Source organism: Lagopus muta, chromosome 1 (assembly GCF_023343835.1).
Source record: "Lagopus muta isolate bLagMut1 chromosome 1, bLagMut1 primary, whole genome shotgun sequence".
Classification (NCBI taxonomy): domain Eukaryota; kingdom Metazoa; phylum Chordata; class Aves; order Galliformes; family Phasianidae; genus Lagopus; species Lagopus muta.
In genome coordinates, this window is record NC_064433.1 from 153401719 (window position 1) to 153419110 (window position 17392).

At 41.9% G+C, this 17392-nt stretch overlaps 2 protein-coding genes across 2 annotated transcripts in view; one reads left to right on the forward strand and one right to left on the reverse strand.

Annotated features, from left to right (window-relative positions):
• Positions 1-1138: 1138 nt before the first annotated feature.
• COMMD6 (COMM domain containing 6) lies at positions 1139-6439 on the forward strand. Its single transcript, XM_048933321.1, has 7 exons — positions 1139-1330; positions 1911-1969; positions 2889-2954; positions 3121-3197; positions 3779-3947; positions 4985-5137; positions 5980-6439. The coding sequence occupies exons 1-7, from the start codon at positions 1282-1284 to the stop codon at positions 6028-6030; spliced, it is 624 nt and encodes a 207-aa protein (XP_048789278.1). The 5' UTR covers positions 1139-1281; the 3' UTR covers positions 6031-6439.
• A 6373-nt stretch (positions 6440-12812) lies between these two features.
• Positions 12813-17392, reverse strand: part of LOC125687936 (uncharacterized) — a 45045-nt gene continuing 40465 nt past the window's right edge. Inside the window, exon 2 of the mRNA XM_048933320.1 lies at positions 12813-14227. Within this exon, the coding sequence (XP_048789277.1) occupies positions 13076-13813 (738 nt within the window). The 5' untranslated portion in view covers positions 13814-14227 and the 3' untranslated portion in view covers positions 12813-13075. The remainder of the gene's footprint in view (positions 14228-17392) is intronic.

Consider the following 17392-nt stretch of genomic DNA (forward strand, 5'->3'; position numbering starts at 1 on the left):
AGTAGACTATTCAGTGGATAATGAATTGGTTGGAAGGTAGCAGCCAGAGGGCTTTGGTAAATGGTTCTGTGTCCAGGTGGAGGCTAGTGATGAATGGTGCCCCACAGGGGTCTGTCTTGGAACCCGTTGGAATCTTTATCAGTGACATAGATGATGGGATTGAGTGCATGCCCAGCAAGTTTGCTGATGATACCAAGCTGTGTGATGCAGTTGACACAACAGAAGGAAGGACCAGAAGTGGCTTGAAAAGTGGGCCCATGTGAACATAATTACATTCAACAAGCCCGAGTGCAAGGTTTTGCACTTTGATCATGGCAATCCCTGATATTTATACTGACTGGGAGAAGAACACTTTGAGAGTAGCTGTGCTTAGAAGGACATAGGGGTCCTGGTAGATGAAAGATTTAACATGAGCCAACAGTGTGCACTTGCAGACAGAAAGGCCAACAGTATCCTGGGCTGCATCAACAGAGGGGGACCAGCAGGAAGAGGGAGGAGATTGTCCCTTTTTACTCTGCCCTTGTGAGGCCCCATCTGGAGTACTGCGTCCAGGTCTGGGACCCTCAGGACAAGAAGGTCATCAAGTTCGAGGAGCAGGTCCAAGGGAAGGCCACAGAGATGTTCAGCGGGCTGGAGCACCACTCCTACAAAGACAGACTGAAGGAGGTGGGCTTGTTCAGCATGGAGAAGTCAGGGGAAACCTCAACGCGGCATTCCAGTACTTAAAGAGAGCTTATAAAAAGGAGGGAAATCAACTTTTTACGTGGGCAGATAGCAATAGGACAAGGAGGGGGGAGGAGGGGTTGAACTAAGAGGGAAGATTTGGATTATATGTCGGAGACATTTTTCACTGTGACAACAGTGAGATGCTGGAACACGCTGCCCAGAAAAGCTATGGATGTCCCATTCCTGGAGGCGTTCAAGAAACATGCAGATATGGCATTAAAGCACATTGGTTAGTGGGCATGGTGATGATGGGTTGGCAGTTGGACTAGATGATCTCAGTGGCCTTTTCCAACCCTAACGACTTTATAATTCTAGAAGAACCCCAAGCTCCCCCCCACCCCATGCCTGCCCTGAGCCTATTGGGCGACGCCCAGCGAGCAGGAGACTGAAAAGGCGCCAACACACAAACCCCACCCTGCCTGAGCCTGGCGCCGAGAAGACAGCGCATGCGTCCTGCTCAGCCGCCTGCCCCGCTCCGCCCCCGTCTCGCTCGGAGCCAATCAGAGCGCCGAACGCTGTGTGGCGGATGTGGGTTGTTGTCGGGATCGCGGTGCTATGGCTGCTGGCTCCGCAGTGCTGCTGACGCGGGCTCTGGAGGCGCTGGGTGAGGGGACTGGAGCTGAGGGGAAGTAGGGAAGAGCTCAGCCCCGGGTCTGTGGGTTAGCGGGAAGGCCGGCTGGGGGTTCCTTGTTCTCGGTGGGTCGCGCCGCTGAGAGCCTGTTCCTCAGGTAGCGGTGCGGCCTGTTTCCGAGGGGCCCTGAGGAGACTGATGCTCCTCTAGCGGCTTACGGGGGGTCCCTGCTGCCCGGAGGAGGTCCGGACAGGGTCCCTCTCTCGGCTGCGGTGAGCAGAGCTCGGGGGCAGCAGCTCGTTGTTGCTGGTCCTCAGTGCCCGAGGGCAGCCCTGGGCCTGCCCGGCTTTTTGGGAAGTTTTTGCGGAAGGGGGCTCTTTGTTTGACTGTAGGACTGACAAACTGTGCAATTGCATAGGCTCTGCTTGGGTTTCGGAGGTATCTGTTATTCCCATTCCTGATCTGTTGGTATAATTCAGGATGAAGTCTGTTAAATAAAGCTCTGCTCTTGAGGTAAATAAAACCATGCAAGCCTATGACTTCTACAAAGATGACTTATTGCTAATAAAGCTCAAAGGACTTGCTTCTGGTCACTACTGTTTGTGTTTTTCAGATGTTGGTGGTGCAGCAGATAAGATTAGTTTGATACCTCAAGACTTCTTTGCAGAACTAGTAAGTAGAACCATAAGGGGGTGTCTCGCTCCAATTTATAAGGAGGGAGATGAGGTTCTTTACAGGGGGATATGGAAGGGCTTCAGGCACACAGATTTCAGCAAACCTCCTTCAGCTCACTGCTTTCTGCATGTTGCAGAGTGGAACTTATGTATGTATGATGTAGGTTTACATGAAATAGACCAGTCCTACCAGAGCAGAGTGATGGCTAAAAGTTTATTTTCATTACTGAAGATACTTAAGGTTTTGGTTTTGTTTGTTGTCTTAGTGAGATATAGAGCTCGATAGTCCAGAAAAAAATTCAGCTTCTCTGTGTCATAAAGCATTGTGCACTTGAAGAAGACGGCTATTCATTAGTATGAAAGTGGCATGTTAAGAAACAAAATGTGAGGTAATACCGAAAAGTTCTGAATTAGTTGATTTTTCTTGGGTTTGATTTTGATTTCAGTTGCTCACATGACCTTATTCTTCATTTTCCATTTAAAACCTCATCCTGTTGTCCATTTTTATGTCAACCAGTTTTCGTTGCTGTTGTAATCTCCAAGTATTAAAACAACTGTTTACAAGGGTGGATAGTGATTAGAACAAGGGGGACTGGAATGGTTTTAAACTGAGACAGGGGAAGTCTAGGTTAGATAGTAGGAGGAAGTTTTTCACTCAGAGGGTGGTGATGCACTGGAACAGGTTGCCCAAGGAGGTTGTGGATGCCCCATCCCTGGAGGCATTCGAGGCCAGGCTTGATGAGGCTCTGGGCAGCCTGGTCTGGTGGTTGGTGACCCTGTATATAGCAAAGGGGTTGAAACTAGATGATCATTGTGGTCCTTTTCGACTCAGGCCATTCTATGATTTTTTTCAGACTTGCTCATCTAGTTAATTAAAACATGCTTTGAAAATATTTTCAAATTTATTTTCTTTGCAGTGTGAGCAGATAATTCAACATCTTAACCATAAGATCCCAGGTGTAAATACAGTTGAACTGTGTCAGGTAAGTTTGGATATTAGCACTTAAAAGCAAGCATAATAGTGGTATGTATTGTGATGTATGCATTCTGCAGGTCAAATTATTTGTGTGTGTATATGTATGTATTTATAAGAAAATTTTTAAACTCAGAAGTTGATATCACTTAATTATTTGATCATCCTGTCTTTAGAGACTGCAGACATCTGGGATTGAGGTTAATGTTGGTGACCTGGCAAAAATAACTAATACTGTGTCCTTTTTGTTTAGGTAAGCACTCAATAATTTATATTTTCTTTATCTTCTTTCTTTTTTTTTTTTTTTTTTTCCCCCCCTTCTTATTAACCTAATAGCAGTGTTATGACATAACATCCAAAGCATGTATGAAATAAAATGATTTGGGAAAAGGGCTTAGTTTGTGTTCATAAGGTTACAAAAGTGTAGTAACTATGTGTAGTAACTAGACTCAGTAACTACAAAAATAGAGAGGCAATTGTTCTTCTTAGAACCTGTCTGTAAGCTTTGGAACCAGAGTGCTTTTCCCTCTTTTTTTTTTTTTTTTTTTTTTTTTTTTTCCTTGATGTTTTCATGGGAGTTAATTGAGCAGTGCTTTTTGCGGCCTTTCCTCTAGACTCACTGCCTTTTCATTTGGGAGTTTATTGCATCATTTGACTCCTGTTAGTGCAAATTATACCATTGCCTGGAGGTCCTTAAATACCTCTTGGTGTTTCTTAAATTGCTTCTCCTAAATGTTTAATTAAACTGCTACATTTCAAAGTTAATAATACTGGTTAATAGTCTTAAATTCTTGGAGAATTAAACAGATATGCGTTGTTTGGATTTTCCTATAGCACAGCAGCCAGGAACAATCTCTCTACGGAGGAGCTCATCGTTGCCTTGGGCAGCACAGTCAACACACTGCCTAAACATGCGATACAGGTTATTCGTCATGTATGGAATGAGCAGGGCAAATCTGTTGATGTGTCAGAAGATAAAGGAAATATGACCACAGTGGGCCAGGTAACTACACAATACAGTGCATGTGAACTAATGATTTTTCAGAATTGGCAGTGCTTCACTGTGCCTGTTGTATTGTCAAGCACAAAGCAGTGCCTTGATTGCCCAGAAGTTTGCTGGCTGTTTGTTGCCGGATTTTTGACAAGTTAAGAGAAATATGTACAATAAAGGACATTGAAATCCTGTCTCATATTTTTGCTTGAATGATAAATATACATTTCATAGTGCTGTTAGGGAAGGTGAGTGACAGTATGGCAGACAATAGTACTAGCTAATTATGTAAATGTTATTTGAATTATTCTCTAGAGTTGATAGCATCAGCACTTGAATTCGTTATTCTTTGTCTCCCTTAAGTTTAAGCTTTATTTTAAAGATGACTTCTGTCAATTTCCAGCATTTCTTTTATTTGTTGAAAAAATAAGTGTTCAGATGCATTTTGAGATTTTTCTTAACACCAACAGTTAAGAGTATAAAATTAGAAAAAATAATGAGGAAAAAGAAATCCTTGTTTGAAGCTGGATAGTAAGCTTCTGAAAGCTCACCTTATTTCTTTGTTAAATATTTCTACCAGTCATGGAAGGGTAAAAATGATAACTTATTGAGTCTGAAATGTGTTTACAGTATTCTTTATATTTAACAGTTACTTATAGTTTCATTTTTTTCAGTTATTGCTTCTGTGAAATTTTTGTGTACTCAATTTTTTCTCATGTTTCCATTTGATTTAGAAGCTTCTAAAGAGAACATGTCAAACACACAAATGATATACAAGCCAGGTGAACTCTGAGACTTAAGCTTCTATTCCAAGAACTTCTTGAATATTGTCAGTATTTTACAAAGTGAAACAGACTAAGTGAAATAAATTATCATTTTTCTTTCCACAACTAAAGGGAACAGGAGATCAGAATAATATCTGTGTGTTTATTTCCTATTTGGATATGCTGCAAATGTCCTATATTGTCTATCAAAACATCTGTCCAAAACTATAGCAACAGTAGGCTAGATTTCTCTAGTACTTTTTCCAGTAACTTTTTTCTCTGCAGTTTGTAGATATTAAATGGAAACTGGGAGTTGCAATGAGCTCTGACACCTGCAGGTCTCTGAAGTATCCGTATGTTACAGTGACACTAAAAGTAGCAGACCCCTCAGGACAAATAACCAACAAATGTTTTGAAATGACAGTCCCACAGTTCAAGGTCTGTAATCCTCTGTCATCCATTTTCATGTGATTCAGTCTTTTTGGTGACATAGTTGTGAAAAAGCAAATGCGTACTTCATATACAGTTGTGATGCTTACTAATATGGAAATTGAAAGACTGAACACTAAATAATTGTTTAAAATACTGAAGATAAGTACCTATTTTGTGACATTTAATTCTGTACCACCTAGCCTGAAATGTTAATTCAGCAGCAGTTTGTTCTCTTACACTTTGACTTAGCAGGAAAGGCAGATCTAAAAGCGTCCTCAATTCCATCCCTCTGCCTTACCAAAAATGGTGACTATTCTGATTCTGTGAAATTGCTAACCTCAGGTTAAGTCCTGGCAGTTGGACAGAAGGGAATTTAAGGAAGGTATTATGAATTCTTGAGTGTTCTGAAATCTTGTATTCCATCTGGTTGAAACCTACTTCATAGTTTGCTGTTCAGCTGATATGAGAAAGGGATGCTTGCTCTGTGTGAGAAATATTGATTATTTCAACTAGGAATAGAAGTGTTTGCCTGAGAAGTATTTAGGTTTTGTTATGTTTTTTTTCTTTTGAGGTTTAGCAGTTATTTTGAGTGTTTTCCCATAGCATCCTCTCCTATCAATAAGCACAGCCATACTAATAATTCATCATACGTATGACTGAATAGTTAATGCATCCAGATGGCAACCGTCTCACAAAAAGAAATGTTCAAACTTCCAGTTCAACATGCAGATTGTAATTGGAGAAAGATGGAATGTGAGAAACATAAAGTGATTTTGCCTAATGTGATAGTTTGCACTGAAGTTTAGGCTTTTCTTTGTGCAGCTGAAATATATATTCTTGCTTTTCAGAACTTCTTCAGGCAGTTCAAGGAAATGGCAGCTGTTCTTGAAACAGTTTGAACAGAACTGTTCTTGATACTGAAATTTCTGAGAGATTTGTATCAGGTAAACTTTATGTCCTGTGCAGAACAAATACATGCCTTGCTGAACAATGACAGTATCCTTATCCTTTTGGTGGGTATTTGTCACAGTCATCCTTACATTGCTGTGAAGTTTTCTTTGCTTCTGAAAACTCGGAGCCAATTCTGTTTATAAAAGTGGTCAGCTTTGTTTATCCTGATAAACAAAAGATCAGGCTCTGTACAGAAAAATGTCACAGTAGGCTTTTTGCTCTCTGAGAGTGAAAAACTACATTTAAGAAACTACACATTTAGCTCCAGAATACAGAAAGATGTGAAAATGTTAATTTGGCTGAGAAAATACTAAGAGAAGTGTAAATCCCACATTAAAGTTTTGTCTGTAAAATTGAGATGTGTTTGGAATCAATAGTAATATTAACTGTATGGAGTATATGAAATTACATGTGGCAAGCATACAATTATTCTTGAAGAATAGCCATGTCAAGTAGTTAGTTGCAGGTATTTGCACACCAGGCTTTCAGTTTTCTTTTAAATGGAATATGCACTTGTTCTAATGGCCTGACTATTTTGAATACTTATTTCTCACCACCCAGACTTCTGAAAATTAAATTTCCCTGGAAACCCACTTTTTTCTCTGAAATGAAGCCTGGAGGTTAATTTTAAATATAGGAAGAAAGTTGAAATTAATTCCAGAGCATTTTAATGTGTTTTTTCCTTTGTATTTAATCCAGCTCTAATCTGTGGCATTCTGCTTGATGTTCTTCGTAGCAGCCTGATTTCTGATTAAATTAAAATATTGGTGTGGCTGCCTCACTCTGTGCTCTGAACTAGAAAAACTGGGAAGAGGCTTAAAAGTTCAGGCTAGTGCATTGGTCATACACATCAGAGAAATGACTATACTGAAAGTCAACAAGTGTTTGGCAGGAGTCTGGTGAACTGCGTTGCTTTCTCATGCAGAAAATGTCCTAACCAGAAAAATTTTGACTTTGATTCTGAAGGCGAATGGGGATGTTTTCAAAGGGAGAGTGATAAATGGCAGCATGCTTGCATTTCATTTTTTCTTCTGTTTAACCTTTAGAACTAGAAGTATAGCAGGGTCTTTAAAAAATACTACTGTTGCATTTCAAGACTTGCTGGTAATGTAGTAAGGCAGATAAATCTGAAGAGAGACAATTCACGCTGATAAGCTGCTGGAATTTATGCCATGGCTTCAGACTAAGAAGCAGTGTTGTTGGGACGGATCTTTACATAAGAACATCTGCCTTTCTAATGCACATAATAGTTCAACTTTTCTTAGAAGCTGGCTAAACATCAGTGATGCAAGTTTTGCCCACTTTTGTCTCATGAAAATGGACTGCAACACAGAGCAGACTGCAGTCCTTCCTATAGAGATACACTCCCACTCTGTAAGCATTATGCATAGTACATAAAAACAGTACTTAGAGTTACTTAGATCTCAAATAAATGAAACGTTGTCTTTAACAAAAGACAGTAGAAGCTTTGGCCATCTATCCTTCTTCTGTGCTGCAGAAGTCAAAGGTATTTGCTTCATGTCTGGGGAGAGCAGAATGTTGTTCTGTTGACTGTGTCAGTAGAGTGCCACAGGATGGCAAACTGGAAGTCTTATCCTCAGATCTTTTCCCTTATCAGATTACAAGGTTTGAATGTGGTGCAAAAAATCATCTCTGTGTTTGGAAAACTGATACGAGCAGCTGATATTTTTCATTGTTTACTTTTTTTTTTTTAAGTTGAAATGTAGGGCTTCTGTAGCCAGAAAATATTGTCGTGCCGTGGCCTAGTGAATTAATTGGTTTTAATCACTGTAAGAATTCCAGAACTTTTTGTTGTTGGTGGTGTTTTTATTTTGTAAAGCTAGAGCATTACAAGTACTTCCATTTGTTCTAGTGCATTTAAGTTTTTCAGATAGCTGGAAATATTTGTGCCTTCTCTAGAACTGGATGGAAGATTTCGTTAATAATGTCTTAGCTTCTAGAAACAGCAGTTTAGTACAATCTGAAAGATAATGAGGAAAAGTTCAGTTATCACTCTTGTTTGGCCCATAACCAAGGGGAAAAAAAAAAAACAAAAACAAAAAAAAAAAAAAAAAAAAACAAAAACACCAGCTTCTGAAGAGCGTAACTGTTATGTTTTTTCAAATTATATGTTCCAGATGTACTAATGAATGTTTTTGAAGCATCATTGCACTCTTATCAAGTTGGAGGGCTGGGTGGAAATTGCCTAGGCATGTGTGATACACTAGCACAACTGTCTGAGAATTTTGAGGTGTTTATGGACACCTAGGAGATGTGATTAAAAGCTGGCTCTACTCAAACTTGGAGGTTTGTCCTGATCAGTATCTGTAGGAATTCCTATACTGAGTAATGGAAGAACTACGTATTTTATTTTAAAAAACGAATACTTGGCAGGGTAGCAATATGAACGTGTTCAAACAAGCTCTTGAATTGTTTGTTGATATGTGCAGGAGCCAAATATTTTCAAAGAGAATCGGATGTTCCTGATGTGTTCCTAATTCTACTTGTTGATTGAGACAAAATTGTTTAACACAAATATTTTTGTAAGTTCACAAACATTCATTAAACATGGAGGTAACAAAAATAAAAGATGGTCTGTTTTTTTGTTACAAGACTACTGCATGGAAGTTTGTCTCTTAAATACTGAAGAAAGTCTGAATATATGAAGAAAGGTTGAGAGAACTGGGCTTGTTTAGCCTGGAAAAGAGAAGGCTCCAGGGAAACCTCATTGTGACCTTCCAGTACTTGAAGGGAGCATATAAACAGCAGGGGGAATGACAGTTTATGAGGGTGGATAGTGATAGGACAAGGGGGAATGGTTTTGAACAGGGAGGCTTAGGTTAGATATTAGGAGGAAGTTCTTCACTCAGAGGGTGGTGCAGTTGGAACATGTTGTCCAAGGAGGTTGTGGATGCCCCATCCCTGGAAGCATTCAGGGCCAGGCTGGATGTGGCTCTGGGCAGCCTGGTCTGGTGGTTGGTGACCCTGCCCACAGCAGTGGGGCTGAAACTAGATGATGATTGTGGTCCTTTTCAATCCAGGCTTTATAATTCTATGATACTGCTGTGGGTAAAGTTAAGGATCAGACCAGACTATACCTAAGCTTCTTTCCTTATTAAGTTAGGATGAGGTTCAGACAACTGCAGTCATTCTGTCAGAAAGTGGTAATGTTGCTGAGAGTTATGTGCAGGCTGTAAGGAATATTTGTATCAATTACAGCTAGACAAGTGCTATATGCGTTGCATGCAAGTGGGTTTCTTTCCTTATGTGCATTTAGGACACAAATGTGCAGTTTTTCTTTTCAACGATTGCCCAGAACAGTGTAAGAGGAAGGAAAATGGAGAGAAGAAAGGATATTACCCAGTAAACAAAACCAGGGGAGGGACTAATGAAGGAATCTCCTGGCAACAGCTCTGTCTTCAGTGTGTGTGGCACTTTTTTTTCCCGCATTATTTTCAAACACACCAGTCCCTTTGTTATTTAGTATACGAATGAAAAAAGGCTCACAGAAAGAATACATAAATGACTCCAGTCATTTCTGTGCTCTACTGCTGCATATATTTAGCTACAGGTCATGGCCAGTGGAAAAACTGTCTCTAAGTCACTTAGTTTTTGCTTCCAGTGAATTGTGCTGTCTTTCTTTAACCGTGTTTCAGAAGTATTTTCACAGTGAACAAGGTTACTTACCTTGCCCATCCCCCCCACTTATTACTATTAATTTTTTTTACTGTATTTGTATCCCAGGAGTTATGCTAGCTTTGACTCACTAAAAATAAAATAGAGAGATGCTCTTGTGGAGAGAAAGAACTGTTTCTTCTTTTTGTTTGCTCTCTTCCTTAGCATACCAGTGCTTTATTACCCTCTTACTGTGAGTACAATGAGAGGGCAGTTTCCAGCACTTTACAGAAAATAGGATTATTCTGCTTAGCCTTTGTGAGTACCAGAACATCATAAAAAAAATTGAGTCATTTAATCTACCTGCAAAAAAATGCCCCATCTTTTGAGAAGTATAGTAGCAGCTGAGGAACTTAAAGTTCAACAGCCCCTATCCTATCCAATACTCTGTGGTTGACTTTTTCCCTTTTTCTTCTGTAGTAGGCACTAATTTTACAAATATCATACAACTCTTGGTGGTACTGCTAGCTTAATGGACCCTCACTTTGTTTAGGAATTTGGCTCTATGCAGGTCGGTGTATGATGTTCAAAGTGCCTAGAACTGGGTTTAGTGTTCATGGTATGTTGCTTCATTGCTCCTTTCCTAATGCCTGTAGAGGAGGCTCAATCACTTCATAAATAACTGAATTTGTCACTGTGGACTTTAGTTCAAATGTTTGCTTCTACCACACGGCACTGTCGATACATATTTATCCACCTTTTCTCATAGCACTGGAGTTGTGCATGGGACTAGTGGGATGATGGTTGGCACTTTGGTATGCCCAGTTCTGGATTTCTGGGAGGACTTTGACTGTCATAGAGACTTTCTTGGAGGAAGGAGGAAAAGCGACCTGCCGTTTTAACTGAGTTTCTGATACACGTTTCTACCCAGGATCTTGTGTTATTGAGAAAGTAATAAAGCTGAGGCTGCTGATGATCTTCTTAGAGATGGCCGATTGTGTTTCTTCTTCTTTGCCCCAGTTTTCTGCAGTGTCATATCACATTTCATCTGACTTAACTGGGAGAACTGAACAGTTCTGTGCTTTTGTCCATTATGTGTAGGTGCCAGCTTCCAAATGTTGTTAGTGTTTATGTTACAAAATAAGTTTATAAGTTGGGTATTTCTGTTTCAGTTTTGTACTTAACATACTTAACTTTAAAACAGTAACCTTAATATGTGTGTAATACAAAGGGAGAATTCTATTACTTGATGTAATGCATGTCTATTATACAGTGGTATTTTTTTTTTAAATGAAATTGTCATAGCATTGGTCACAAGGTGGCACTGCTACATAGAGTCTTAGAAGACAGTAATCTTTTGGGAGTGTAACTGACAAGGGGGTAAGGATTTCTTGTTCTCTACTTATAATGTAAACTACATACCCATTTTGTTATAACTTCCCTGCTACTTTTTGCATTTTATGGAAATACTGTAACTTTTGTGTTAATTAACAACAACAACAAAAAATTTCCAGCAACACAAAGAAAAATCAGCTTCTTACTAATAACAGAATTACGTTCCATACCTTCTGTATTTGCAATAGCTCAGGACAGTAGTTTTTAATTCTACATTATACTTCAGCATTATGACTTGCTCTTCAAATAGCATCATGTTATGTTTTTACTGAGATCTATTACAGTTTCATTTTTTTTCCTGTATATATGTTTCTCAGATTTTTCTAGATCAATATCTTGTTCATAGAACAATCACTGGCATTTTTCTATTCAAAGTTGTCATGCTTTTTAACAACCCTAGCATCGTTCCTCCATATTTTGTTATGCAGCTTTCAGTGTTTTTTGCCATTTTCCTTAATAATATGCTTCTTAGCCATGCAGGTGTTTGTATTGCTTAATTCCACTTCTGAATTACTTCTGAATCTGAAAGGTAATGTTCTGATGTTTCTGTCACTACTGAATTTGGTAGCAATTTTTCTGGTTTGCTAAAGGGCCAGAATTTCAGCATTCCTGGTGTCCAATGTGGCTTAGAGGTATGTTTTTAAGGAAAAAAAAATTCACCGGAGAGCTAGGCCACATTAAAACAAAGTGAGCTTTTCTCTTCTGAACTGGCAAGCAGTAGATGCTGTAGCCATGCATGAAATTTGAGAGAGGTGTTTAAAAGTTTACATTTGAAATGAGAAATGGAATTGTCTCACCTGAATTACTGGTGTGCAATACTGTTCTCAAGTTGAGAATGTGGGAAGAGGGGAGATGTTCAGCAGTTGGTGGAGTCAAGACAACAGATGTCGATTTACCTACAGTGGAGTCAAGGAAGACTTTTTGAAAAGAGGATTAAGAGATTCCCATCTGTTCTCTGCCCTTTATTTTTTTCTTTTGGTAGCTATATTGGCACTGTTCATGGTATTGTGTTGAGACTGCATGTGTCCTGTATTTCATGGTAAGCTTTACCTTATCTCACCAGACATACAGTTGAGTTATGAAGGAAGATTTTAGTGTTGGTACAGTGTTGAAGTAATGAGGGCTTTTGCATTTTCCTCTTGAGTAAATAAAATTTGTGACATATTGTACAATCAGTAGGTGTACAGAAGTTAGGCTAAGTAGGATTATCGCGGTGGAAAGATAATAAATGGAAAATGCTCATCAGTGTTATAAACTTGCAATAAACTCCACAAGGAGCAATCTCCAGAAAGAGATCTTTCCTCAGTGGCAGTCAGCACTTAAACAGGATCTAGGAGAGGTGGAGCCAGGCTCCACCCCTTCTGGTACACATGTGAATTGCCTTCACCTGTGCTCCTGCGGCTGAATCATTGTTTGCCTCAGGTGGTCAATCAGAGGTCCAGGCAGTGATCAACAGTTCCCATGCACTCCACCCCTCCATGGTGTGAACCACTGACTGGGTTAACTAAAGGGTGAGCCTTTCCCATTACAGAGATCCAACACATCGCGATTCTTATACAGTTTCCTGTCACAATGTATGTTGACACAATTTAAGATGAGCGATGATTGGTGAAGGTTTGTGTTCTTGCATGGGTCAGCGGTTGGTGGTGTTATGGGAGGCATATAATCATGAGCTGCAAGTCCATCTATGTTTCATCAGTTCCATTTAGGTCATCACATGATCTGGCAGCCACACTGGAATGCTTTGAGGATATTTTGTTCCTTCCGGCAGTCCTAGAGGCTAAAAGACTGGGGGAGTAGTACAGATGTTTCATAGGTACCAGGAGGGGAAGTTCTGCCCTCCAGGGCAAGATACAGGCCGTATTTCTATCCTGGGTCAACACTTCAGCTTGTACTGGGGCATGCCCCAGCCACCTGCACCATACCTTTTGGCCAGATATCTGTGGCTGCATAATTGTATCTGACTAAAGAAGATGTCCTGATCTACCATATGGACATGACAGGAATAATGAAGATTGGAGTGTTGACCGCAATATCCATAGGCCACGTACCTATCACCAGAGGGACTACTGAGCCTCCCACCTCCAACAATCTCCCCCAAGGTGCAAGTACGCCACACCACTTAGGTCCTACCTGCACCATCCAAGGACATTTTATTCTATGGGTATCCGGATCTAAATTCTCAGGGGCAGAGAGAAGAAGATTATTTTCATTACCAATCTGGGGTCTTCCCTGATTATCAATGCCTGTAATTTGGATCCTAAGTGAGGAGGCCCATGTTGTCTGTAGCATTTTCAGGGCACTGGGTCTGCCATCTTGAGGTCTTTTCTTCAGGTTCCACAGGGTTTCACAGAGTCTCTTTGTCCACCCCTGCAGGGACTGAGAGTCTGTCTTCAGGACAGCCTTGAGAATACCATTATAATGTTCAATAAGGCCTGCCCACGTTGAATTATATGGCAGGTGGAATCGCCATTTGATGTTTTCTTCTGCACAGCATTGTATCATTGCACCAGTAAAATGGGTCCCTTGGTTATTCTTGATGACTTGAGGTGTCCTGTAGGCAGGCATCAGTTTAGTAATTGCCTTGATGCTATATGTCTGGTTTGCTTTTGGCATCAGATAGGCCTGCAGTAGCCCACTTACAGTATTGATGCAGGTCAGGGCATATCTCGCCCCCTCAGACCGAGGAGGGGACCCAATGTAATCGACCTCTACAGCCATCGCTGCAGAGGATTGTGTCCTCTAGCAAGGTGGGCTGTTGTTTCAGGCAATGATCTTGGTCTCATCTTAGAGCAAGTGTAGCAGTCTCAGCATTCCTGGATGATGTCAGATAATTGTATTGGCAGTCCCTATGCTTTAGCAGCTGCCCACATTGTCTTTTGTCCTGCATGCTGTAGCTTCTGATGCAACCAGTGGGCAATGTTCTCAGATGGTGAATTCTCAGTCCATCGAACTTGGGCCAGTGTGTCAGCTTCACAGAATCACAGAATCACCCGGGTTGGAAGGGACCCCAAGGATCATGTAGTTCCAACCCCCCTGCCTAGCAGGGCCACCAAACATACATATTCAGATCAGGTTGCCCAGGACCCCGTCCAACCTGGCCTTAAACACGTCCAAGGACGGGGCATCCACAACCTCCCTGGGCAGCCCGTTCCAGGGCCTAACCACTCTCCTAGTAAAGAACTTCCCCCTAACATCTAACCTAAATCTTCCCTCCTTCAACTTAAAACCATTTCCCCTAGTCCTGCTGTTGTCAGCCCTTTTGAAGAGTTTACTCCCCTCCTGGGTGTAGGTTCCCTTCAGGTATTGATAGGCTGCAATGAGGTCACCCTGCAGCCTTCTCTTCTCCAGGCTGAATCCAGCTTCATCTCTTCCCAGTGACTGTAGGGGTTGGTGACCAGAGACATGGTAGACATGTACAGTCCTGTGTTTAACTGTATTCCCTATGTCTAACCACGTCTTTGCCCCAGATTGGTCAGGCATGGATAGTCTATTCCTGGATGGCCCACTCTGCGCCCCAAAGAGTGAGCCTCCGGTACACAGCCCAACTATCTGTGCAGATGTTCAGGATACTATCACTGGGTTTTTTGGTTGTAACCATCCACACGGCTTGCAGTTCCGCCTATTGGCTGCTCTGACCATTCCCCTCATCAAACCAAGCTTTCAGTGGAGGGATGGTATGCTATTGCTCTCCATTTGCTCAGGTTGCCCTTGCTGGACCCATCTGTGTACCAAGCATCTTCAGGGATACGATATTTTCCCTCCTGAATGGGACTCTTCTCTGGTGGAGCAACCAGTGTTTCTTTTGGTGCATCAGTGTGATACCTCACTGGGCCTAGGATTTTATGAAGTTCTTTTTTTAATGCTGATGAGGACAGACTACTCCTCCGGCTGAGATAAGCGACCCATGGTGCCACCATTTGTGCTTGGGCCACCATACCGTTCCAATAACTCTTACCCTTGGTTTCTTAAGGTAGTTTTGGAATCCTTCTAAAACTCCTGTCTCCACAGCTGAAGGAGGATGTGATTGGGCTGGCGGTCGATCTTCACAAATTGGACCCCAGCCCAAATAACGTCACTGAACATCTGTTTTCGCGAGACCCTTATAGGCCCCAACTGCGGATTCTGCACAGGTGGCCTCTTGGTTTTAACTACTGGAAGCACCTCTGCTTCTACTACTCGGATACTGCGCCTAGCACGCAGACGCTCTGTCTCCCCCAGATCAGCTACTAACTGGGCAACCTGTTGAACCACAGCTTCCGAGGTCACCAGAGTGTTTAATATAGAAACTAAGGTCCCATACAGGTGAGAAGAAGCCTGTTGTAAGATTGAATCTCGCATACCTGCCGAAAACCTTACCATATCTGGGCTATCAAACGAGTCCTCGCGTACTGCTTCTCTCATGCCTAATTCACGAATATAATTTTGAAGGTCCTCCATGGAGGACCATAATCCTGTGTTTAATAGAATATCTGATTTGTTCGGCCAAACCATGTGGCATGCTGCCATTAACCAGTCTATTATTGAATGATTCTCATTGCTATACTGAACAGCAGCATACAGTCTCTGCCTGATGGCAGGGTGTACTGTCATGGTGGCCAACTTTGATACTTCTGGCCCATTAACCATGATGCTTTCTGCCCCTGAATCCCATGATCTAAGTAACCATGTGGGTACACTCCCTCTTGGCCTCTGCCAAAATCACTGCACCATATCCATTAGTTCTGTTGGTGTATATGGCCTAGCTGTTATGTGTAAATGCGTTTTGGCAGGGGGCCATTGGTCAGGAGGCACCCCTGCCGTTCTATCTTGTACTTTCTTTGTCGTTTGGGTTATAATAGGACAGAGTTCCAAGGAATCCGCCATAAGTGGAACCTCTAGATCTGACTTAGAGTATTTGTTTTCCTGTTCAACCAGGACAGGAACGTTATTTCACTATGGTAACACACTATGGTGTTTCGGGCGGTAGCATAGGGTACTGCATATGTTTCAAGCCACCCAGTGGTTGCCTCCACCATGGTGAGCACATAACGCTTACCATTGCGAGATCGTGGCAAGGTGATATAATCAACTTTCCCACAATACGACATGATCCATCTGTGAACAGGGCATATTTCCTTTTCATTTTCTGGGAGTTCATTGTATGGTGGGGCCTCTTTAGCACATGATACCTTTTCTGCTGGCGGTGTTCCAAACTTTTTGCCTTCAGGCCAGTCCACAATCACCTCTAGGATTCCTGGACGGCTGAGGTTCCCCATCTGCGCACGCTTCGTAATTTACACAATCCACTTACTCCAAGTGGCATCAGTAGCATGATGGGTGGAGGGAAACTTTCCCTTGAACATCCAGTTCAGCACTGGCAGTTGAGGTGACAGAAGGAGCTGTGTTTCAGTACCAATTACTTCGGAAGCAGCCTGAACCCCCTCATAAGCGGCTAAGATCTCCTTCTCAGTTGGAGTGTAGCACTCTTCAGACCCTCTGTACGCCCTACTCCAAAATCCCAGGGGTCGGCCTCTGGTCTCTCCTGAGGCTCTTTGCCACAGACTCCAAGTGGGACCTTTCTCTCCAGCAGCAGTGCAGAGGATGTTCTTCACATCCTGTTCCATCTGTACTGGCCTCAGGGCCACAGCATGGGCTATCTCTTGTTTGATCTGCTCAAAACCCTGCTGCTGCTGCTCAGGACCCCACACAAAATCATTCTTCTTCTGTGTCACCTGATAAAGAGGGCTTACAATGAGGCTGTAGTTTGGAACACGCATTCTCCAAAAACCCACGACGCCCAGAAATGATTGTCTCTTTCTTAATAGTGGAAGGGTGGAGACATGGCAGTGATTTTGTCGACCACATTTGTTGGGATGTGACAACAGCCATCTTGCCACTTTATACCTAGGAACTGAATTTTCTGGGCAGGTCCTTTCACTTTGCTTCTCTTAATAGCAAAACCAGCACGCAGAAAGATCTGGATTATTTACTCTTCTTTCTCAAAACTTCCTTTGCTGTGTTGCCCCACACAATGATGTCATCATTGTACTGTAAGTGCTCAGGAGCACCTCCCTGTTCCAGTGCGGCTTGGATCAAACCATGGCAAATGGTTGGGCTGTGTTTCCACCCTTGGGGCAAGTGATTCCAGGTATACTGAAAGCCCATCCAGGTGAAAGCAAACTGTGGTCTAGATTCTTTGGCCAAAGGAATGGAGAAAAGGGCATTAGCAATGTCAATGGTGGCATACCATTTGGCTGCTTTTGACTCTAGTTTATACTGGAGTTCTAACATGTCCGGCACAGCAGCATTCAATGGGGG

Excerpts from the sequence above, each read along its gene's own strand:
- COMMD6 (XM_048933321.1), top strand. The coding sequence starts at position 1,282 with ATGGCTGCTGGCTCCGCAGTGCTGCTGACGCGGGCTCTGGAGGCGCTG. Across the intron at positions 2,955-3,120 it reads ATACAGTTGAACTGTGTCAG|AGACTGCAGACATCTGGGAT; the intron begins GTAAGTTTGGAT and ends TCCTGTCTTTAG. Across the intron at positions 3,948-4,984 it reads ATATGACCACAGTGGGCCAG|TTTGTAGATATTAAATGGAA; the intron begins GTAACTACACAA and ends TTTTCTCTGCAG.